Below are 21,611 nucleotides of genomic sequence, written 5' to 3' on the forward strand. Positions count from 1 at the left end.
GAAAAGTTGAAGAAAATCCAATTTATAAACACTATTGTAAAATTACATATACAACCAATCAAAATGTAAGAAAATGACAATGTTGTAAAGTGCAAACTTATCTCTTTCATATATATTATCAGTTGAGAATCTTCATATGTTTCGTAGCTATGAAAGACAGTAGGTTCAAAATTTAAGAACACTCAAACCTCTAGAGCTGAACATAAACAGAAGTGTCACGTAAAAAGGAACTTCTAGTTGCTTCAGGATTAATTTTCTTGATAGTCAGCTGAAGTTTTTTGAACTTCACTTCCAAGTGATTGAACAGAATGCAACAAGAAATGGACTCCATTAGCCACATCATATAGCATTAGCCCCATTCTACCTCCAATCCAACTACCCATATGACTTCCAACAAGGTAACCAAATCTCCCAAGCCTTTGATCCCCAAGGAAGCCTCCAGCATAAGTACCAAACAAAGTGCCACTTCCCCTGAGGAACCCTTCAGTGAGAGTACCACCATAGTACACAGCTTCAAAAAAATCCCACCCTGAAGAGAGGATGGGACCTATAATGCGCCTGGCTTTACGAGAAGCCAATTTTGCTGCCTTGTCACCTTCTTTCTTAGCATATTTTGCCGAAGCACTCTGTGACATTCCCTGCTTCAAAGCATCAACAAGGGCAGACTTCATTGCATCATGCCTTGCTCCTTCAACATGAGCAGCTCTAATATTGTAGCAGTATAACTTCACACTTTCCTTCACACTACATGCTAATGTTCCAGAAGTCATGTCAAAGCAATTTAGGAATGTAAACTTTCCACTCTGGGATGACGCCTTCTCGCCGACTAGCTGCCTGCATTTTTCAGCTGAAATAGCAGCATAAGTGTTTATTGTCATGAGTAATAATAAGCAATACAAATAAACATTTTCAGCTGCATAGTTATGAGCATTGAGGCTTGAGCAACAAGCTACCTTACTATATGCAAGTAATAAGCAGACACTGTTTCTGGAGGGCTTCCACAGTTAAAGACGAAAACAACTGTACTTCAATTCTTAAATTTATAGGAAGGAACAAGTTGCCATATTAGGATTTGGCTGTTCTAAGTGTTGACATTACATGTACAATTGTACTCGTGTCACAAATCATGAATGCATTGAAATATTAATTATTAATTATTAATTATTAATTTTGTCTTCAATGACTGAAATTACTTATTTTAATCTTTTAACCCTATTACTTTAGTGGAGGCAAATCTGTCATCTTAATGATGACATAATAAAAACAAAATATATATACACAAAACAATCTCAAAATAATCCATTCTAGAAAAGACAGATTTGTGTCCTCGATCAATTGGGAAGTCTTTGTATGTAAACTTTCCTCTAAGCAATGTTACCAAGATGGGAACAATCATGGTAGTCCCAGAATGATAACAAAACAGCGTATTTGATGGTCAGAAAACTGATTCCTTACTTCACCCAACAACATTTGCAAATAATTTAGATATTGCTAAAAATAAAAAGAACCTGATTATGCAAACTCCCCCAAATTAAAGTCATTAATTGATCCCAAAAAAATAATACGAATATAAGTAAGCAATTATATTGTTCACTGTTCAATCGAGCCTGGTGCGAGATTACGAGTAATTAACATTCGAACTATAAAAAAAGGATCCGAATTTTGTTTTTGGTGGTCTTTCTCTTTCCCTTATTTTCTACTCAACTAAACAGGGTAGAGATGCAGGAGTTAAATCATGTGATGTCTGCTATATTTATGAATCTGGTTAATGTCTATAATTAGATAACATGAATGTCAAATGCTTCAAAAAGTGGGGGGAAAAAAAGGAAATTGAATTGTGACTGCATAAATATAATACATTGAATAATAGGCAATGAAAAGTTAGGTAGGTACCTGTGATGCTAAGAGCAATGATGGCAGCGACAAAGGCTAGAAACTGAACCCTCTTCTTCTGGAAATCCATGAGATGGCAATAACGGTAAAACTGAATCTAACCGAATTATAAATAGCTATGAAGTATAAACAATAATAAATTAAAGATAAAGAGGCCTTGAAGGCTTCGATGAGAGGAAAGAATCTTAACAAAACATTCTTGGTTTAACGAAGACAAGACAGTTGTGAAAATGCAATACATTGTAATGGGCTGTTCAATGGCCCAATAGGAGTGTTGAAAATGGGCTTGTTTTGGTATTAAATTGGGCTAGTCGGTGTGCTTTTATTTATTTTTTAGTTTCTAAAAATACGAAAATATTTTTTTCATTTTTATAAAAACAAACTATTTCTATTAAATGTAGAGATAAAAAAAATACATAAAATTAAAATAAGCAATAGACATTTTCAAAAGAGTTTAACATCAATGCATTGAAAATATAAAACAGTTCTACAACATCATCTAATCACAAATCATCATTTAAATTATTTAGATAATTATTTTAAAAATCAACAAATTTATCATACACGATAATTTATGATTAAATAATTATGTAAAAATTTTCACACTATCAATATATAACTCTTTTTTACTAAAAAGTAAACACATGTTTAAACCTTTATACGAATGTCACCCGTTTTTTTTTTCTTTTATAAAAGTTTCAGCTTCATCCTTTTCTTTCCATCAACCTCATGGTGATATCATTTTCTCTTTTTTTCTTTTAAAAAATATTTAACTGACATGTTTTTAAGGCATTTGTTTTTGCTTTATTTGGTAGTCATGCGTTACTCATTTTGTTCATGGATGAACTCAATACGATGTTTGTTTCTGATTGCAATATCAACGGCTGTATTAGAAAAAAGAAATTTGTGACGTAATTTTTTAAACATAAAAAAGAACAAAAAAAATTGTCCTTAGGATTATTTGTTAAAATTTTGTCGAAAATAACTTCTCTAAATTTTCTCCAATTGAGATTATACAATATTGATTTCCTCCACTTTAATTATCGGACATTTCGGTCCTTGAACTTAACTTTGTAACTGTAATCCAAACACACATTATTTGTACTCACGTTATATGCCCGTTGAACGTAAGTTACATTTTCCTCCAGTCATGTTCACTGCTTGGTAAAATGGAATGTTGTCTTCAAAAGCGTGAAACAGAAAACGCAACACATTCCCAGACACACACTAAATCAAACTCCTGACATCACATAAACCCCTTTAACCACTAACTTAAGATTACTAACCACTTGGCCACTTTGTGGATATTTCTCAGTTTAAAGGGGAAAAATAAACAAATAAAAGATACTTGCCGTTAGATTCATTAGTATAACAACAGAAAAACAAATTCATCCATATATTCATGGGCTCTTAATCAGATTTAGATGCTTTCTTTTTGTCTGAGAGTCATGATTTTGAAAATAAATTACAAAAAGTTTATCCACTAATTCCTAGAGCAGATTTGGCAAGCCATCCTCAATTATTATTTGCATCGTTTATTCCTGAGATAAAAAGGATACGAATCTCACGTACCTTCTATACGAGTTCTATATGCAAATAAATGAATCTTAAAGAACAATAATCATGGTCAGCTGCATCAGAGGTCATAGGGAAGTTATTCTGACTGCGCAAGCCAAATAAAATCAAGCTTTTTAAGCATCATAATTCCATATTCAAAATTCAATGGTATGCATTCATTTATTTGTCACCCAAAAAATACCATAGCAAGCCAAATAGGCTTCCTTATATTATGATAAGCCTTGATGAGGAAAGGCAGTAACTGAAAGGACGGCTGACTTTACCTCAGACGCTGAACATGCACAAGCATATACCCATTACAGCACTAAATAAACAATATGCTGCCATAGATTGAGAATTCGAATGATTTAAGCATCATCATCTTTATCCAAAGAAGCTGACAGATAGCTTAAGATGAAACTGTCTAGATCTCCCTCAAGGACAGAGTCAGGATCTGAAACCTCATAGTTAGTTCTAAGATCTTTCACCATACGGTAAGGCTGCATCATAGATAAAATAATATTAGTGATTATTATTATTATAATTAATGTTAGAATTTTAAGGTTGCCAAAACCTGCCAGAAAAGGAGGGGGCATGTACAATCTCAAACTTACATGGAGAACATAACTACGAATCTGACTGCCCCATGTTATGTCGGTGAGAGATTGTGTATGTTGTGCATTGAACTGTGCCTGGCGTGCCATCTCCAGTTGGTCTAATCTTGACTGAAGTACAGCCATTGCTGAAGCCTTATTCTGATGCTGCGATCTGTTTTCAATAATACCCAAATTCAAAATCTAATAACACAACTCAATCAATACATGAATTAGTGCACATATTTCATACCTTTCATTCTGACAAGTTGCAGTAACTCCTGTAGGAATATGAACTATTCTTACAGCACTCTCAGTTGTGTTAACATGTTGGCCACCAGCACCACCAGCACGAAATCGTTCAATTCGAAGATCAGATTCATTAATTTGTACATGGGTAGATCCATCACCAAGGATTGGAATCACTGCCACAGCGGCAAATGAAGTATGCCGGCGCTTATTACTGTCAAAAGGTGATATGCGCACCAGCCTGTGCACTCCTATTTCTGCTTTGGCATATCCAAATGCAAACTCACCATCTACTTTGATGGTAGCTCGCTGAAAAACAAATAGGCCCATATATTCAGAAACTAGAAGTTCCCTTCGATATAAGGGAATGAGATTCAAAGGCAAAACTAGAGGCTCCAAATGGAAATGGAATCCTAATGGTAATTTTGCTTGAAGTTTAAATGCTATGCAAGTTAGGCAACTTAAAATTTGAAAATCAGAAACAACAGTCACCTTAGGGGAGGTAACCATGGGTCATGCATCCAGGCATGCAAGACTTATATGAAAAATTGCAAAATAGTTTTAAAGTAACTTATGAGTTATGAAGGATGGTATGAAGAAGAACCTTGATTCCTGCAATCTCACCAGGCATTTCATCCACTACAGTTACTTTATATCCACGTCGCTGTGCCCATGACTTATACATCTGCATGACCATCGCAGCCCAGTCCATGCTCTCAGTACCCCCAGCACCAGCTTGAACCTATATTAAATTATAAAGCAGTAAGCTTCAACAGACACACACATACATAACCACAGCCCATGTTCACTGCTTTACTAATGCTGGAAAGCGAAAAAATTATGAAGTAACAATATATTCAAGTGAAGCATGCCAACATTATGTTCTTAGACCTAGATTGCTGGCTTGGCCATGAATAAAGATTAAAGTACCAATTGTGCAATAACAGAAACGTTTAAATGTCTATGGCAATGACCTCAATGTAGCACGAACAAGAATCTTGCTCCCCAGAAAGCAATGCCTCTAGCTCTTTCTCTTTTGCATTTCTTCTCATGTTAAGCAACGCTTTCAGTGATTCCTGAAAAGGGAAACACTCCATGCATGAATATATAAATCAGCATCTACTAGTAAGAAAGGATCTATCTGACTCTACAAATCTTGAGCAAGCTTTTGGCATTTCCAACTATGACACACGTTTCTTCTCAATTAGATCTACCTCGTAATATGTTGAGCCCTATCTATTATCTAACATTTCAATACGATGTTTCCATGTAAGAATATAGCAACAATCAAAGCGATACATGAATGAGATTATTAAGCATTGCAATCCTTTCAATGTAAGATTATAGCAACAAAACTGATAAATACATGCCTAGGAGAAGATGAAGTGAGTCCCCACCGATTCCAAATCCGCATCATTCTCTTCGCGCGCAAGCTTTATCATGTCAATGTGCTCAAGCAACTCTTGTTCAAATGCATTTACCTCTTTCATTTTTCCCAAGAGCGAACCGTGCTCTCGGCTTATTTTACCTGCACGCACCGGATCATCCCAAAGGTCTTCCTTACTCAGCTGGAATGATAACATATCCAACCTCACCTTCAATTTTTCCCACTGCCACCACAAAACTTCTGATCAAGTTCTACGAAACAGACAATAAAAATTTGGAACTAAAACAAAGACCAATCAGTACTAATTAACTAAAGCATGCTTAATAATTAAGAGGAAAAAAAGTATTTTACATGTAAACGGCGTTTGATCAAGTGAATAGATTGAGCTATGGCGGTGGCATGACTCTTCCAATCGCCGTCGTTTTCGTCGAGAATGTTCCAATTATTGGCCAGAATTCCTTGGACCGTGAGCCCATCGGAGGTTGAGGGTTCAGTGGTGGCAGCAGCGGCCTCAGAGGCAAAGAACCGAATTTGGAGAGACCCGGTACTTGGAACCAAATTTGAAGTATTGTGGGGAAGGGAATGTGAAAAGTGGCGGCGATACCTTGATAAAACCAGGATGTTATGCGACTCGGACGAGATTCCCAAAATTTTGTGCAGAAACAAGGGCCCCTTAGTCCTAAGGGATTTTCCTAGGAAACGGGACATGCTCTGTCGCGTGTGACAAAACAATGCAAACAAGGATTCTATGAGGGTACTCCACCTTCAGCTCGAATTGAAGACGACCAAAATGCTTACTTGTTACTGCTGCTTATGCTTCAAGCTGCCAGCAATGGAACAAGTTTAACTATCCAACGGGCCTGGCCCGTTTAACAGCTCTATTTAGGGAGTTTCTTTGCTTCCTACACCTAATACATTGCTTTCTGCACTTCTTTTACTTTTTGAAAAAAATGTAATATTATATTTTGGATTAGCTTTTCGGATTGTAACCTTTTACATTTCTGATTAGTGCAAGAAGCAATTCATGGGATGCATATGCTTTTATGTATTTACTAGTCTCTATATGTATTTTTTAAAATAAAAAGAAAAAAAGTAAAAGCCGTTGAAAGAATAGTAACAACAGTTACATTTTAAACGTCTATGAAAAAATAAAATAATTCCATATGTTAAAGGATAATTTTGAAATAGAAAATATAAAAAGATAATTATCTTTATTAATAATACATAGTTATTGACGTCTCTTTTGTTTTTCATTTTTTCACTCTCGAATCTTTTAATTTTTATTTTATTTTTTTCAACTATCTCATCACATCACACTCCTTTTTCCTCCTTTCCTTTTCAATATCCTTCCTCTTTCCTCCCACCCCCACTGTCTCTCACTTCAAATCTTTCCTACCCCATGATTTTCCTCACCTTAAGTCTTCGATTTCTTCTTCTTCCCCGACTCCATTTTTCTAGTAGAGTTTTTCACTCTTGATCTATGGATTTTTCTTTTTGCTTTAGAATAGGTAAAATATGTAATGTTGATCGACGAGGAAATCAAAAGTTATTATGTACATATTCATAAAAATTACGCATTTATTGAGGTATCAATGGTTAAATTTCTTACCCATAACTAAAGTTTCTTGTTTTCCCTTACTTGCTTTAAAGTAATTAAACACATGTTTGTTACTTTCTGGTGTAGCATGTGAACATATTGTAAAAATAATACATCTATTATTATTTAACAATGCAAAATCATGTTTGCACAATGGTATATATGATCAAGTGTGAGCAATAAGTTCGAAATTCAATGAAAATATTTTTTACCTTATAAAAAACATTATTATCGAATTAATTAAAAACCTTGTTTAATTTCAACACATCTACTTTCAAACAAACCAATATGTAGGCAGCATATACCTAATTTTCTCATTTTGACAAATAACCAAAAACTTAAGTTAAATGCATGAGATGTTGGATGTGTCTAGATTTATTACATTAAAAGTTATATTACTGAATAATGTGTAACAATATCTAATGATTTTAAAAACAATAACATGAGTAAAGTTTTTTTTAGCAATCCAGATCTTCTGATGCAACCTAGAATAACACGGTATGTCTCTTTGGCATTCAAAGAATTAAGCAAAAATTTACCTTTGAATCCTACGAAAATCTCAATAGATAAGTGAGGTGAATGAGAGTCCCCTCACAACAATATACTCAAATTTAATGTTGTCAAATATTTTAAAGCAGACCAACAGAAAAAGGTGGTGTTTAAAAAAAATAAAAATGAGTTTTTTTTAAAACAAAAATAAAAGGTATTTGCTGGAATTATGAGGCAAATATAAAATATATTTTACTTGTATAAATATTTTTTTAGGAGAATTAAAAAATCATAATGCTTGCATCAATATTATTATTTTTATTGGTAATTGACTTAGGTAAAATTTAACTTCCTTGTCATCTTATACAATAAAGTTAATTGGGAGGTTATTTTGAGAGAAAAAAAATCCTTGAAAATTTGTCAATACAACAAGGATAATACAGACAATTTGGTATTTAGACCACATTATAATTTATCTATATCTATAGTTTGAACACTATTGCAATAACTTCTTATTTATTTTAAAACATATTCAACATTAGATATATTTGTCGTTAAATACAATAAATACGTTTTCTTTTTACCACATGAAATTCAGGTACACGCTACATAAAGAGTTAAAAAAATCATACAAAATGAAGGGTAGGAGTTAGATTAATTTTTGCAATTTGAACACTTTATAATTAGAAAAAAAAAGGTCTATGAATATCAAAAAATTTAAAAACTTATATAAACTTTGCATAAATGAATGGTGAAACCGTGGAATCAAGTTGAATGGGGGAAAATAAAATACTTATTCATCCATATTTTATATCATAAAATCAACGTGAACTTGTAATTTCTTTCTCTTTCATTTATCTCTATGTTAGCATTTGAGATGGTAAAATAGGCCTTCTATGTGGAATTCCAGAACCACGCACATTGGCACTAGCAACACGCTAACAAAACACGTCAGAATATTCTTGGCAAATGATTATATAAGCTTGCATTTTCTTTTGATAGTGTTAGTGGATATGACCACATTGGAAAACGTTTCAATTAAAAGACTACTAACTAAAAAGATCAGTTGGACCAAATTAGTAGAAAAGGGGGGTGGGAGGTGAAAATAGATGCATGCCAAATTTTTTAAAATTTACAATTTTGAAAATCTAATTATGTCAATAAATATCTGAAATACGAGTTAGTATGCTTATTTATTTATCTGAAGTTACCTCGATAATTTTCTAACTCTAACTGCAAGAGGCTTAGTTTAACTCGGGATACAATGAGTTCGAATTGACCCAAATTGAGACACTACGCACTTGGACATCCACAATTCTCAAAGATCTTCTCTAAGACTGAAAAGAAAGCCTCTACTTGGTGCTTTAATATCAACCACATGACAAGATCCTCCTAGAAGAACTAGCTACACTACAGGGAAAAACAACACATACCCAAAACAGTGACTGACAAAACTAAATTCTACATAAAAATAACAGAATTGGCAGATCATTTTCCAGCACCAGCAGATGGTTTTGGCTTCTTGACTATCAAAATTGGGCACTTCACGTTCTGTGAGCAGTAATTGCTCACACTTCCAAGGAAAGCCCTGTAATTCATGTAATTCCCAAAACACATTTCACTGTATTATATATTCACACACATATATTCTGAAACAAACAAGGATACTTTGGAATATACTGCTAAAATTAATGATAATAATAATCAAATTTAGTAATGGAAAATGTTTTTCCCTTGCTAATTAATTCTGATATCACAAAATTAAGTGACAAACTTTTAAAAAATAACATGTAAATTATTCAGTCATGAATTTTAATTAATTTTTCTAAAAGTAACTTGGTACCTACCTCTTTACAACTCCATAGCCGTGGCTACCCATGATTAACAAGTCAGCACCCAACTTTTGAGACATGTCACAGATCACGTCCCTTGGGTCTCCAATTTCTACCCGGGTTTCCACCTTGACCTATTCAAGACTCATAAGTAAGTGAGTCAGAACTAGAACTAGCCAGAGAAAGAGTATGATCGATGATAAGAATAAGATAGATAATTGTTGAATCTCGAAGAGCATATGAAGGAAGCAAAGCCACATACGTTTTGGAGATCTTTACACAATTTTTTTGCTTTCTCTAACACGCAATCTGCCACTTCTTGGCCATACTTCTCGATGGCCGCACTTACGTCCGACGAAAACAAATATCCTTAAACAAATAGATGAATATGTAACAATTTTTATTGAGATTGAGAGAGAGGACAAGACAATCTCATTTGAAACAAATAAAATTATTATAATAAAAATATTCTATACAACTAAATAATTAAAATTCGAATATGAGACAGAAAGAATACCTGGAGTTTCAGGATGATCTATCCTGGCTGTGGAATCTAAGGGGGAATAAACGGCATGAGGGGGCTTGACGTAAAGAAGGATAAGGGTATCGCTGGAATTTTGGAAAATTATGTTCTTGAGGCTCCAAGAAAGAGCGTACATGCTTTCCTCGCCTTCGTCCACCGCCACCAGAACCCGCCGTTCGTTTCTTGTTGTTGCTTCACTCATCTGAAACTGTCACAGCTTCAGTTGTTAACTTAAAGAAGAAACAAATAAATATAAGTGAGTCGCCACTGTTACGCTTTGACTAGTGTAATGGTATATGAATAACTTCATTTTTACCATAGTAACGATAACTACAAACCAATTATTGGTCTAAATTTTATCTTTAATCAATTAAAAATTATAGTTGCTTTTAAGATATTATTATAAAAACTAGCAAACATAATATGTAATTGAATGTTTATTAAAATCTAATCTTTATATAACATTTTTATAATTTACTGTTACTTTATATTTTATTACATTACTCACTCTAATTTATTTTGGTGCAGAAAAATAAAATCATTCAATATATATCTTCTCATCTCTCTTGATTTATAAAACTTGTTGTATACACTTCGTGTTAATAATAGCTTGTGAAATTGGCCTGTGGTTTACGGCCAACTTGAGCAGTGAAATGGAGGGGTTATTATTTGGTAGAATCTGTTGGCGGTGTCAAGGTTTGGGCTTCTGGTTTTTATTGTTTCAAAGCGGTGGGCATTTTGATATTATTATTATAAGATAGGACACAATTTTTATATCATATTATGTTATATATGTCATAACTGACAAATAATTTTATTTTTTTAGGAGTTTCAGTCTTTAAGTTCAATTCCTAGTACTCCTTGGTGCATATACACAACTCACACACCAACAAGGTGGAAAAATTTTCCTCAAGCCAGAGGCAGAAACAATGATAATTTCCGGGTCTCTACCTCTTCCATCTTATTTCATGTGTTGTGTAGTGAAAAAACTATATATTAAGAATATTCCAATTAGTGCTTAATTCTCGATCAAAGAATACTCCAAGTTAAAAAAACACTGATATGTTATCTTTGACTTAATTATATTTTTTGTTCTCACATTGTAATTATGCGAATTTAATTATTTTGATTTCAGTTACACTAATTAGGTCTTTAAATGTTAACCTTATTTGTTAGTAGGGAAGTTCAAAACCAAATCAAAATAAAAAAAAAAATTGACCAAAAGTACAAGAAAAAAATATATTGCCATTAAAATCTACTTTTAAATTAACTTTAATCAAAATGTTTACTTTAAAATATTCACAAGGTGTAATATAAGTGACAAGTAATTTGATCTTTAAGCATATATCAGAGTTCAATTTTTTTACTGTGTAAATAGAACAATGTGCAGAAAAAAGTTTTACATTAACTAATATTTTATTTTTTTAGGAATTAGTCTCATAACTTTTGATTGTAGGATCTATTGTTATGCAGAAAAAAAAAAGTAGAATTCACCTGTGATTTAATTGGATAATGAATAGCTTAAGAAGTATTTTTCCATTTTGGTAAAAAAAAACAGAAGTATTTTTCTGACTCATTTTTATTTATCATTAAAATAATATACATATTCTAAAAAATAAATAATTATTTTAACTTTCATGCTAGAATAACATTATTTGATTAAAATATTTTTATTTATTATAATAAAAGTTAAATTCATAATAAAATAATTATCTTTTGGCTGAATTAATAAATAAAAACATTATTAAAAAAAATTAACTAATACTTTCTATTTGAAGAAAAACTAACACTTTTTTTATATCTTAAATGAGACTAAATTATTAATAAATAAAAATATCATTAAATAAATAATACTCTGAACCGAACCGGGTGAGGCAGTGACGGGTCTGAGACCCGACCCACACATTAATATTTGCAAGTTGCATCAAATGTAACCAACTTCTTTTCTCTCTCTCCTCTGGTTTTGGGGTTAGATTAGGTCTTCCTACCCAAAACAAAACTTCAATTTCTGTTTCAGTTCGCGGAGATCAATATTTTATCTAGGTCCATCGTCGATAGAAGATACGAGAAACCAAAGGCAATGTTTTTGTGGGATTGGTTTTATGGGATTCTAGCGTCGCTCGGGCTGTGGCAGAAGGAGGCCAAGATCTTATTCTTGGGCCTCGATAACGCTGGCAAAACTACCTTGCTTCACATGCTCAAAGATGAGGTTTTGTTTTACTTTTTTTTTTTTTTTTTTGTTTCCCCAATCGTTTACCTTTTTTTTTTATTATTATTATAAGAGTTGGTTTTGCAGAGATTAGTCCAGCATCAGCCTACCCAGTATCCTACATCGGAGGAGTTGAGTATTGGGAAGATCAAGTTTAAAGCTTTTGATCTAGGGGGTCATCAGATTGCTCGAAGAGTTTGGAAAGATTACTATGCCCAGGTCTCTCTCTCTCTCTGCCCTTAACATAGTTTTCTGGCAAGTGGTATAATATTTCTGAAGTTTTGGTTTTTAACTGACCAAATGATGTCATGTGATCTATGTAGCCAACCTCACCTAGTGGGATGGGGCTTTGTTGTTGTATAGGTTTGCGGCGAGTGTAGATTCAGAGAGAGATTATCTTAACCATGCATTGTATGAGAACATATGATTGGATGCCACTAGGCATTCTCTAGATATATTAAGATCTTAGTCTTGCTCCCCAAATACAATTTTTTTCCCTCTCTTGTTTACATGGCTAGACATGATTTGGTCTTTAACTGAGCCAAACGGTGTTGTGTGAGTCATGTGGCTGACCTTGCATAAGGGATAAGGGTGTTGTTGTTGTTGTTTACATAGCTAGACATGCTAATATGTGTTGGTAGTGATTGCAGGTATAGAGCTGCATGAGGGGTTTCACTTAGAATCTGTGAACTACTTCTAGCTGTTAGATAAAAAAAATTAATCTTTTGTTCAGTAGTGTAATTGACAAAACAGTGATTAATTGCAAAGTAAAAACTACTCTCTGTTGCAGAATGTTCTAAAAGATTAATATGTATGTGACTAGAGCTAAACCAAAGAATTTATGCCTTCTTATTATATATATATATATATATATATATTAAAAAACAATGTTTATTACTTTATTTGGTTCATATGTGGCAGAAACCATGGTGATAGCTTTTGCTGATAGCGCCTTTTTCACTTAAGAGGGTGTGCTAAAGTGTCTGATATTCTGATAAAAACATATCTGCTTCTGATTTCTGAAGCAGTTTCTGATTTAGTATTATGTGATATTTTAACTAAACCAATTTTTCTTGCTCGAGATCTATTATTATCCTGTTATTTATTTAATTTTTATGATCATGAATAACTTGAATCTATCTTTGATTCAGGTGGATGCAGTGGTGTACTTGGTTGATGCTTATGACAAGGAGAGATTTGCTGAGTCAAAAAAAGAGCTGGATGCTCTACTCTCTGATGAATCTTTAGCCAGTGTCCCTTTTCTTGTCCTTGGGAACAAGATAGATATTCCATATGCTGCCTCAGAAGAAGAATTGCGCTACCATTTGGGCCTGACTAACTTCACCACAGGCAAGGGTAAGGTAAACTTGGCCGACTCAAATGTCCGTCCCATGGAGGTATTCATGTGCAGTATTGTGAAGAAAATGGGTTATGGGGATGGTTTCAAATGGGTTTCCCAGTACATCAAATAGTCCCTTAGCAAGAGATGGCTTGGTACCTCATTTCTAGAAGTTTGTTTCTCTAGTTGAGATTTGGAGGTGTTGTTGGGACAAAATTGCTGTTAAAGAAATTGCAGTATATTTCAACTTTTATTTATATAAAATGACTGGGAACCTTCTCCTGTTTTCCCCACCCTCCTACACTGTCGATGATGTGCTGAGCAAATTTCAGTTGATTTGTGGTGATTGATGATTTTTTAGGTGAAAAATTGAGGTGGCCCGAATTATTAGGCATGCTGAAACTTGATTTCTACATTTACGTCAGCGAAACAAAAAAAGAACAACTTTTCCTTGCTTAGCTATTTGTTTGAGATTTGAGACAAATGATCAAATCAATGAAGAGCTGGGTGCATAAAATGAATGCCAAAATATTGAAAGCATCATTAAGTAGATAATTAATCTTGACTAAAAAACTTTATACGAATAGTTGGAATTGAAAGTTTCTTATTGCCGCATAATTTTTAATTTAGAAGATAGTCATCGAATGCTTTCTTCTTTTGGGTTCCAAAGTGTTAAGCGACTTTCAATAATAATTTTAGTTGATTTGAATTATTACAGTAGGAAAATAGAGTACGATTATTTTCAATTTCTCACATTTTTTAGGTATTAAAATTAAAATAATACGTCACTTGCTTTTTTATTTTTGTTTATTACTGAGTGAATGATTACACAAATCAGAAGACAACCGCAATACGAGTGTGAAGAAAAAGAATTGGTATACTTTTTTGTACATATCATTTATTACATTTTTTAACTCTTATTTCTATTTCAATTTATCCCCAAATGGGTTGAATGAACATCAGTATATTATTGAAATTTAAATTGTACGACTGTTATCACCTGAAATATAGTATGGCAGCAAAAGGATATGTAGTTCCCACCTAAAAAAACCAAAAGCCAATGGTTATACTCATGAAAATGAGAGCTTGTTTTACAAATATTTGGGAAAATAAACAAAACTTTAAGCAGGTGAATGAATCCTGAAATTGTTTGAGCGTGTTTGGTGGCAAGTTATGCATCACCATGAAGAACTATTAAAATATTATATTTCGTGTTCAAACAACACATGGGGATGTAGCTCAGATGGTAGAGCGCTCGCTTAGCATGCGAGAGGTACGGGGATCGATACCCCGCATCTCCACTTATAATTTATTATGCATTTTTATTCTTCAGAATAAATCCTCTCTCCTTTTTTTCATTGTCACTGATCTTAGCTATTGGTCCAAGAAGACCCAAATAATGTTATGTTCTCTGTTCATGAAGTCAACAACTTTATGAGCATCATTTACCAATTTGCTCAACCATGTCTTCATCAAAATGGACGAGAGAGAGAATGTGATAGATTTCAGCTGCAAATAAAATCCTGCAGGAGAGAATTGGAACTCTATCCCACCTGGAAACCTCTCGTTTTTTCGTCTAGCAAACATCCTGGAATACTGTAGTTGGTGATTGGTCATTGAATAGCAATCAGAAAGGAGAGAGAATGTGCTGCTAAAGCACAATCAAAATTTTAATACTAACAAACAATCTAATTTTGTGGGAAATACAGGACAGGATTCGAACTCCCTAAAGTAGGCAGTGAATAATAGTATTTACATTTTCAGGTGACACACTTTTTAATACTCTCTTTATTATTCACTAAAATTTATTGAAAATTATAAATTTTGTTAGTCTCATTTCTCATTTAATAACTATTTCATGTGATTTATAAGTGGGAGTTACAAAAATTTGTAATTTATAACAAATTTCAACCAATATCAGATTAAAGAGAAAATTGTTAGCATTTCACAATGGATGAAAGTCAGGTTATATTTTTCCTCTGATCAAATTTATTACACTATGTTTGGTAGTGAGATTTTAAGGGAGGGGACGCAGATGAAAATAAGTTGACATGGTGAAGCTGGTTTTGAGTGAAATTAAATTTGAAATCAGTGAGTCTCATATTTTGTTTCTCTTCCAGATGTTGAGCTATACTATACCACGTGACCAAGTGGGAGCAGGGTAGGTAATTGTTAGAAAAAAATAAGAGAGAACAAACATACCTCAAACTAAATAAACGAACAATAATAACAATACAATTTTAGAGTTTGACGTACAACAATGCATACAACAAACACAAAGGAAAAGAAAATACAAAGAAGTTTTCAAAATAAGTTGGATTGAAGTATGCAAGTCTTGTTCTTAGAGAGAAAACATCTCCCATTGTATTGATAGAAGAATTTGATTGTGTTAGTCTCGCATGATACGACAATCTATTGGTTATGATCGTATTCAGCAAAAGAATTTTTGAATTTTCTGAAAATCAATGCTCCTTCTCTCAAAAAATAATTTATAAGAACAGGAAGAAAGAAAATTTAGAGGAATGCTGCTGTTGTAATATCCAGGCAAAATGCTTTTCTCGTGCTTATATATATAAAAGCACAAATCCAACATTCAGTAGCTTAAAAAATTGAAAAAATGTCACACTTTGTTAAAATTCTTCCGACGTGCAGAAAATAAAAACCCACTAAGGCACTAAGTGCATGTATCTTGTAACGTTAATATATTAGGGACAAACATATTCCAGAAAATAAAAACAAGTCTTGTAACACTTGGTCACGTTAATATATTAGAGATATTTTAAAAGAGATATTTACTAAAGACACAAAAATGTTCTCCAGCATCGAAAGGGACAAGAAAAGTTGTCTCTCTTTTGATGTACAAAAAAAATTAGGGAATAACCCTGACAAATGCATGTTCCAGTATCCTGGCTGGCAACAATGTTGATCATGAGTTAAGCATGTATAATCGAACGATCATTCAGAAGGAAGCCTACTGCAGTCATATTTCTAAATCAAAATGACAATACCCACGAAAAGCTACATCCCAGTATAGAATTGTATCGAATGTTCATAATTGGTTTCCATTAGGTACGGCAAGTTGTCACTTCCTACTTGAAACATAGTAGAGACTACAAATATCAAGCTTGTATAATAATACATCAGGTTAGCTATCAGAAGAAATGTACATGAATCAACCGAATCAAATGATTGAATATAACGCAATGCACCAGCACCCATACTACTGTTTGAGCAGCCCAACTATTTAACTATTCTCCACAGAAAAATCTTTAAGCCACACCCAAAATCAGGCTGGAAGATACCGCAGCCCAACTATTTAACGATTCTCCACAGAATAATCTTTCAGCTTATCATTGCAGAATAATTGTTCCAAAATTTCATACGCAGTTCATTCCGCATGCAGAATGCTATCATTTCTTGTTGGATGACCGGAAACCTCCAAACCCCATCATGGCAGCAACATCAGGATCAATTTCAGGTTCTTCAACTGCCTTCTCCTTCTGAATCCAAAATTTAACACATGCTATTAGCTAAGTTGTGAAAAACAAAAGCAATCTTTGTTTATTAAAATAACATTAAAAATCATTTTTAGAAAGATGGATGCAATTATTAGCAGTTATAATAAGTAAATAACATTAAAAAAACTAATTGTACTTGATGGTAGTGGGATAAGGTAAAGGGAGGATAGAAAAAAGGTTTATTCAAACCTATTGCCTATTTCTAACTAAAATTAAACGACTATACAGACACTACCTTTTCTTTTTTCTTTTCTCGACGCAGTCGCTTTCTTTCTTCCTCCTCTTGCTGCTGTTTTAAAATCCGCTCGTCAAGATCTGTGAAAAAATACTAGTTAATTTCCATTTTCAAGAACCAAGTTCAGCTTAAACAGTGGTGGATCTTGGTATGGACAGGATGCCAAAAAATTTAAAATTCCACATGAATACTTTAAAAAAAAAAGACATATTACTCTCCTAAAATAATCAAAATATTACATAGCCATGAAAATAGTTAATTTTTTTTACTTGGGTGATTAAGGAATCATATAATACTTATTTAAATATATATAAATATATATAAAAAGAGAGAGTTGTATGGTTCTACGAAGATAACAGCCAACCCCTTCTCTTATACAAGGCTTTACCTTGCTCTGTGAAGCTGCCAACATCTTTACGCTTCTTAAGAACTTCAAATCGTTCCTGAACCTGTGTTTCATCAAACGATTTACTGGTCATGCAGAGGCACATATAAAACTATGTAAACTAAATGGCACACAAAGGCACAGTCATGCACGCATGCCAAAGGTATTGGATCTGTCATTTGACTTCATAAGAAATAGAAGGCAATATTAAGTTGCACCTGTTGGAGAGAAGCACGTTCTACTCGCATGGACATGCCCAAGGCTCTTTGATCTAAGGGACAACATAAGAATGAATATGAGCAAACCAAAAGCAATTATAGAAACTACAGAGAAAAAATCAGAGGAAAATGCCAAAAAGACATACGTTTCTTTCCATTAATATGATCCAAGTAGTTTGCAGAGTCCTTCACCACACACTCACAAACTGAGCAGTAGTATCCAGCCTGCAATAAACATACTTAAATCCAAAATTTGTACATGATATTTGTAACAAAAGATCATCCAGATAGCAAAAACAAAAACTGTGAAATCATTTAATAAGTCCAATTCCTAGTACTCCTTGGTGCATATACACAGCTCACACACCAACAAGGTTGAAAAATTTTCCTCAAGCCAGAGGCAGCAACAATGATAATTTCCGGGTCTCTACCTCTTCCATCTTATTTCATGTGTTGTGTAGTGTAGTTACTTTCAGTTAACCTCTCACTAAAATCAGATACTAATAAGTCCAGTTGGGGTCTCAAAACTAACTAAAGCCATAATTCAACTGAACCTGGGAACTGTATGCAAATTGTGCACCAAAAGGCATTCTCATGGGTCACAGGAAAAAGAGTGGATAACGTTCATGGGTATTGACATTGACAATATGCATTTCTAACAGTGCTATACTATAAAATGCCAGCCTAAAATAAGGAGAGTTCAGTAATGTCTTGGGTCTCCTCTCCTGGAAATTAATAGCCAGAATTATGGCAATAGTTGACTAGACATGAATGAAACAAATATTTGATTAACTGCATCACTTAGGGTTCAAAATGAATCTGTAAAACTTTGACATTCACTAAAAGAAGTGTCCCTATGTGTAACTGCATGATTGCATCACTCTCATCCTAAACACTTAATCACACCTAACACATCCCCTGACAAAAGAAGTTAAGGTCATCCACAGGAATTTGAAATTTGACAAGAAGTCAAAAAGAGAAAAGAACAACATTTTTCTAATCCAAAAAGTGTCTGAATACAATAACTAGTGATAACCAGAAATCTAACAAATATGAAAAACTTAAAAAACAGGTACCTGCTGACTTAGTGGTGCAACCGGCGTAACAACCTGCAAAAGATTGCATGTTATCAGTACAGAAGAATAGCAAAATCATGGGATAAAATTCAATGCTTGTATATTTTTCAGAATCCTATAGATGTTTGGCATTCATTTAGAGCTACTAGAGCATCGAGCTTAGTGGCATACCTGAGTCTTGCCCAAGCGGGATTCAAGGTCCACTTCATAATCTCTATGTTTCAAGGGCTTCCTCTGCACGGGAGGACCTTTGGCTGCACCAATAAGACGGTTTTAGTTGTTACTCAAAGCAAACACAATTCCAATTCGATCACGAATTGGGTGATTTACCTTTAGGTTTCGCTCGACCCTCCTCCTCCTGTACAAAATCACACACACACAAGAAAAATCAAACAACCTAAACTATTCAAAAATCAGAAGCAGAAATGGGAATAGAAGGAACATTAACAACGCACCTGTCTCTCGCGCTCCCGTGCTCGTTCTAGATACTCTTCTCGATCAAATTTTCTTCTGAACGTGTTGTCGACCCCAGCGACCTGATTCAAGTTAATCATGTTAATAATTTGAAAAAAGAAAAAGAATTCTCCAAAACCATCGAGGGATGGTGGAGATGAAACAGGGGGGTAGATTCCAAATTCTGAACTTACATTGTTGCTGGTGTTAGACATTGATACGAGCAAAGAAATGATAAACAAACAAATGTAGAGGTAGTTACGATGATCACCGAAGCTGTTTGATAATTGATAGGAATGAAGGGCACACTCAGAGCCTGATATGAAACCCTAGTTGAAGACTTGAGAAGGAGGAAGGCTTCACAAATATTTATTGAATTTTACAAACTACAAATTTTGATTGAACAAATTGGGTGTTTGGTCTAGTGGTATGATTCTCGCTTCGGGTGCGAGAGGTCGTGAGTTCGATTCTCGCAACACCCCTTTTTTTGTTATTTTTATAAACGTGCATTTCATTGTTTTTTTTTTTCCGACGAAGTACATTTCATTTGCTAGTCTTAGTGAAATGCTATTTTTTAAAGAAAAAAAATTGTTTTTTTAAGGAAAGGGAAAATTGTTATATACTAATAATTAATAAATTTTATAAACTCCTCAAGTATATAGTTGTTAAACTACTTTTTAAAATACATACTATGAGAAATTAAAATTCTTAATTTAAAACTCCTAATAAACTAAAAATTTCTCATATATCAAATGTCCCCTAAATAAAAATTTAGACACTACATATAACACTTTAATTACAAAAAGAAGGATACTAAATTCTCTTGATATTTGTAGTGTGTACAAATTTGTATATAGTAACAAATGAAAAAAAATCAATAAAATACGTGTCTTTACCTATTTTAATTAAAAATAAATAAGAAAAAAATTAGAAGTTAAAAAATAAACTAAGGATATGAGAGTAGTGGATAATTTTTAGGAGAAGTAACAAAAATTTAAAAACTAATAAAGAGTAAAATATCTAATAAAATTTGTATAAATGAAAGTATTTTATTTATTATTAGTATAAATACTAATGATTAAAATGAATTAGTATAAAATTATGTATAATTTAGTATAATAATAATTATTATTCAGATGACTAAAGTGATAATTACCGTAGAATTATGTAAAATGAATTGTGTTTTTACTGTTATTATGGTAGCAATTAAGGGTTGTTATCATTTTAAAAATAATAGTTTTAATTTTTGTGTATAAATAGTAAGTATTTTTTTTTAAAAAATATTATTTATTTAAGTTAGATATTTAAATAATTATAAAAGAAAAAGAAAAATGTTATCCCCTTAATAGGTTTCTTGATCCGGTCCTACATAGTAGATAACTTATAGCCTATTTAGATTGTGTTCGGTACAAGAATCTAAAATATTTTTTAAAAGATAGAAATAACACTTGATAGTTTTGTTCCAGAGATGAGTGAAAGAGTTAAGTTTGAATGTGGTGAGTCTCGTACAAACTTTGTCTCCTAACAATAGATGTACCATTTTGTCCTTATGAATTTATTTTTTAAGTATCGCATAACTTTTGAGGGCAATATGATATTTTAGTTAGTTTATTTATTTATTTATTTGTTTCCACGATATTTTTCACATATTTATTTTAAATCAAATAATAAAATATATTATTTTTTTTACTCTATTTTTTTAAAAAATATTTTTCTTCTATTTTTATTTATTTTATTTCTCTTTTCTAGATGAATCACAACATTAGAGACTAGTAAACCCAAAAGGCAAAAAAACCTTGCAGAAGGCTGACAAGTGTGTGTTCAACTTTTTATTTGAGATTAATAGTAAAGTCATCGAATAAGAATTTACATTGAGTTATGCCATTTTTTTGTTTCCTTTTCATCAAATTCGACGTGAATGATTGATGCTACAATTTTTTTAGTAATGGTAGATATAAACTTGGTGTTGTATTGGAGTTTCAGATGCAAGATTTGTCGTTGAATCGAAGCATAAGACAATATCAAAGATTATAAATAATTTCATGTCACATTCACATA

At 32.9% G+C, this 21,611-nt stretch overlaps 5 protein-coding genes and 2 non-coding genes across 8 annotated transcripts; 3 read left to right on the plus strand and 4 right to left on the minus strand.

Moving 5' to 3' along the window:
* LOC114399919 lies at positions 1 to 2,206 on the minus strand. Its single transcript, XM_028362141.1, has 2 exons — positions 1,894 to 2,206; positions 1 to 847 (listed from the first exon to the last, which is right to left on the minus strand). Exons 1-2 carry the CDS (start codon positions 1,961 to 1,963, stop codon positions 249 to 251), a joined length of 669 nt encoding a protein of 222 aa, XP_028217942.1. The 5' UTR covers positions 1,964 to 2,206; the 3' UTR covers positions 1 to 248.
* A 1,017-nt stretch (positions 2,207 to 3,223) lies between these two features.
* On the minus strand, positions 3,224 to 6,499 carry LOC114398440 (peptide chain release factor PrfB2, chloroplastic-like). The gene is made up of 7 exons (XM_028360635.1): positions 6,031 to 6,499; positions 5,690 to 5,902; positions 5,267 to 5,368; positions 4,897 to 5,034; positions 4,297 to 4,601; positions 4,065 to 4,218; positions 3,224 to 3,950 (listed from the first exon to the last, which is right to left on the minus strand). Exons 1-7 carry the CDS (start codon positions 6,385 to 6,387, stop codon positions 3,819 to 3,821), a joined length of 1,401 nt encoding a protein of 466 aa, XP_028216436.1. The 5' UTR covers positions 6,388 to 6,499; the 3' UTR covers positions 3,224 to 3,818.
* A 2,431-nt stretch (positions 6,500 to 8,930) lies between these two features.
* On the minus strand, positions 8,931 to 10,400 carry LOC114399015 (universal stress protein PHOS32-like). Its single transcript, XM_028361110.1, has 4 exons — positions 10,115 to 10,400; positions 9,860 to 9,966; positions 9,613 to 9,731; positions 8,931 to 9,353 (listed from the first exon to the last, which is right to left on the minus strand). Exons 1-4 carry the CDS (start codon positions 10,320 to 10,322, stop codon positions 9,254 to 9,256), a joined length of 534 nt encoding a protein of 177 aa, XP_028216911.1. The 5' UTR covers positions 10,323 to 10,400; the 3' UTR covers positions 8,931 to 9,253.
* Positions 10,401 to 12,057: 1,657 nt separating this feature from the next.
* LOC114400725 (GTP-binding protein SAR1A-like) lies at positions 12,058 to 14,035 on the plus strand. The gene is made up of 3 exons (XM_028363332.1): positions 12,058 to 12,329; positions 12,417 to 12,548; positions 13,481 to 14,035. The coding sequence occupies exons 1-3, from the start codon at positions 12,201 to 12,203 to the stop codon at positions 13,799 to 13,801; spliced, it is 582 nt and encodes a 193-aa protein (XP_028219133.1). The 5' UTR covers positions 12,058 to 12,200; the 3' UTR covers positions 13,802 to 14,035.
* An 861-nt stretch (positions 14,036 to 14,896) lies between these two features.
* TRNAA-AGC lies at positions 14,897 to 14,969 on the plus strand. The gene has a single exon. It is a non-coding gene; the product is annotated as a tRNA-Ala (tRNA).
* A 1,704-nt stretch (positions 14,970 to 16,673) lies between these two features.
* LOC114398363 (zinc finger matrin-type protein 2-like) lies at positions 16,674 to 19,913 on the minus strand. 2 transcript variants are annotated; one of them, XM_028360553.1, is made up of 10 exons: positions 19,748 to 19,913; positions 19,556 to 19,636; positions 19,427 to 19,458; positions 19,272 to 19,350; positions 19,101 to 19,133; positions 18,171 to 18,249; positions 18,025 to 18,077; positions 17,810 to 17,870; positions 17,422 to 17,501; positions 16,674 to 17,168 (listed from the first exon to the last, which is right to left on the minus strand). In XM_028360553.1, exons 1-10 carry the CDS (start codon positions 19,766 to 19,768, stop codon positions 17,079 to 17,081), a joined length of 609 nt encoding a protein of 202 aa, XP_028216354.1. In that variant the 5' UTR covers positions 19,769 to 19,913; the 3' UTR covers positions 16,674 to 17,078. The 2 variants fall into 2 exon arrangements, with proteins under 2 accessions (XP_028216354.1, XP_028216353.1); XM_028360552.1 differs by having other exon boundaries at positions 19,272 to 19,354; positions 19,431 to 19,458; positions 19,748 to 19,909.
* A 50-nt stretch (positions 19,914 to 19,963) lies between these two features.
* On the plus strand, positions 19,964 to 20,035 carry TRNAP-CGG. Its single transcript has one exon. It is a non-coding gene; the product is annotated as a tRNA-Pro (tRNA).
* The last annotated feature ends 1,576 nt before the right edge of the window (positions 20,036 to 21,611 follow it).

This window comes from Glycine soja, chromosome 19, assembly GCF_004193775.1.
Source record: "Glycine soja cultivar W05 chromosome 19, ASM419377v2, whole genome shotgun sequence".
NCBI lineage: Eukaryota > Viridiplantae > Streptophyta > Magnoliopsida > Fabales > Fabaceae > Glycine > Glycine soja.

Coding starts and splice junctions, on each gene's coding strand:
- LOC114398440 (XM_028360635.1), bottom strand. CDS start 6,387: ATGTCCCGTTTCCTAGGAAAATCCCTTAGGACTAAGGGGCCCTTGTTT. Junction 5,035..5,266: donor CTTGTTCGTGCTACATTGAG/GTCATTGCCATA, acceptor AATTTAATATAG/GTTCAAGCTGGTGCTGGGGG. Junction 3,951..4,064: donor TTCGTAGTTATGTTCTCCAT/GTAAGTTTGAGA, acceptor TCTATGATGCAG/CCTTACCGTATGGTGAAAGA.
- LOC114399919 (XM_028362141.1), bottom strand. CDS start 1,963: ATGGATTTCCAGAAGAAGAGGGTTCAGTTTCTAGCCTTTGTCGCTGCC. Junction 848..1,893: donor CATTGCTCTTAGCATCACAG/GTACCTACCTAA, acceptor CTGCTATTTCAG/CTGAAAAATGCAGGCAGCTA.
- LOC114399015 (XM_028361110.1), bottom strand. CDS start 10,322: ATGAGTGAAGCAACAACAAGAAACGAACGGCGGGTTCTGGTGGCGGTG. Junction 9,732..9,859: donor TGTGTAAAGATCTCCAAAAC/GTATGTGGCTTT, acceptor AGTCTTGAATAG/GTCAAGGTGGAAACCCGGGT. Junction 9,354..9,612: donor GGCTATGGAGTTGTAAAGAG/GTAGGTACCAAG, acceptor CATGAATTACAG/GGCTTTCCTTGGAAGTGTGA.
- LOC114398363 (XM_028360553.1), bottom strand. CDS start 19,768: ATGTCTAACACCAGCAACAAT. Junction 18,078..18,170: donor TCATATTAATGGAAAGAAAC/GTATGTCTTTTT, acceptor GTTGTCCCTTAG/ATCAAAGAGCCTTGGGCATG. Junction 17,502..17,809: donor TGGCAGCTTCACAGAGCAAG/GTAAAGCCTTGT, acceptor ATTTTTTCACAG/ATCTTGACGAGCGGATTTTA.
- LOC114400725 (XM_028363332.1), top strand. CDS start 12,201: ATGTTTTTGTGGGATTGGTTTTATGGGATTCTAGCGTCGCTCGGGCTG. Junction 12,330..12,416: donor TTCACATGCTCAAAGATGAG/GTTTTGTTTTAC, acceptor TTGGTTTTGCAG/AGATTAGTCCAGCATCAGCC. Junction 12,549..13,480: donor GGAAAGATTACTATGCCCAG/GTCTCTCTCTCT, acceptor TCTTTGATTCAG/GTGGATGCAGTGGTGTACTT.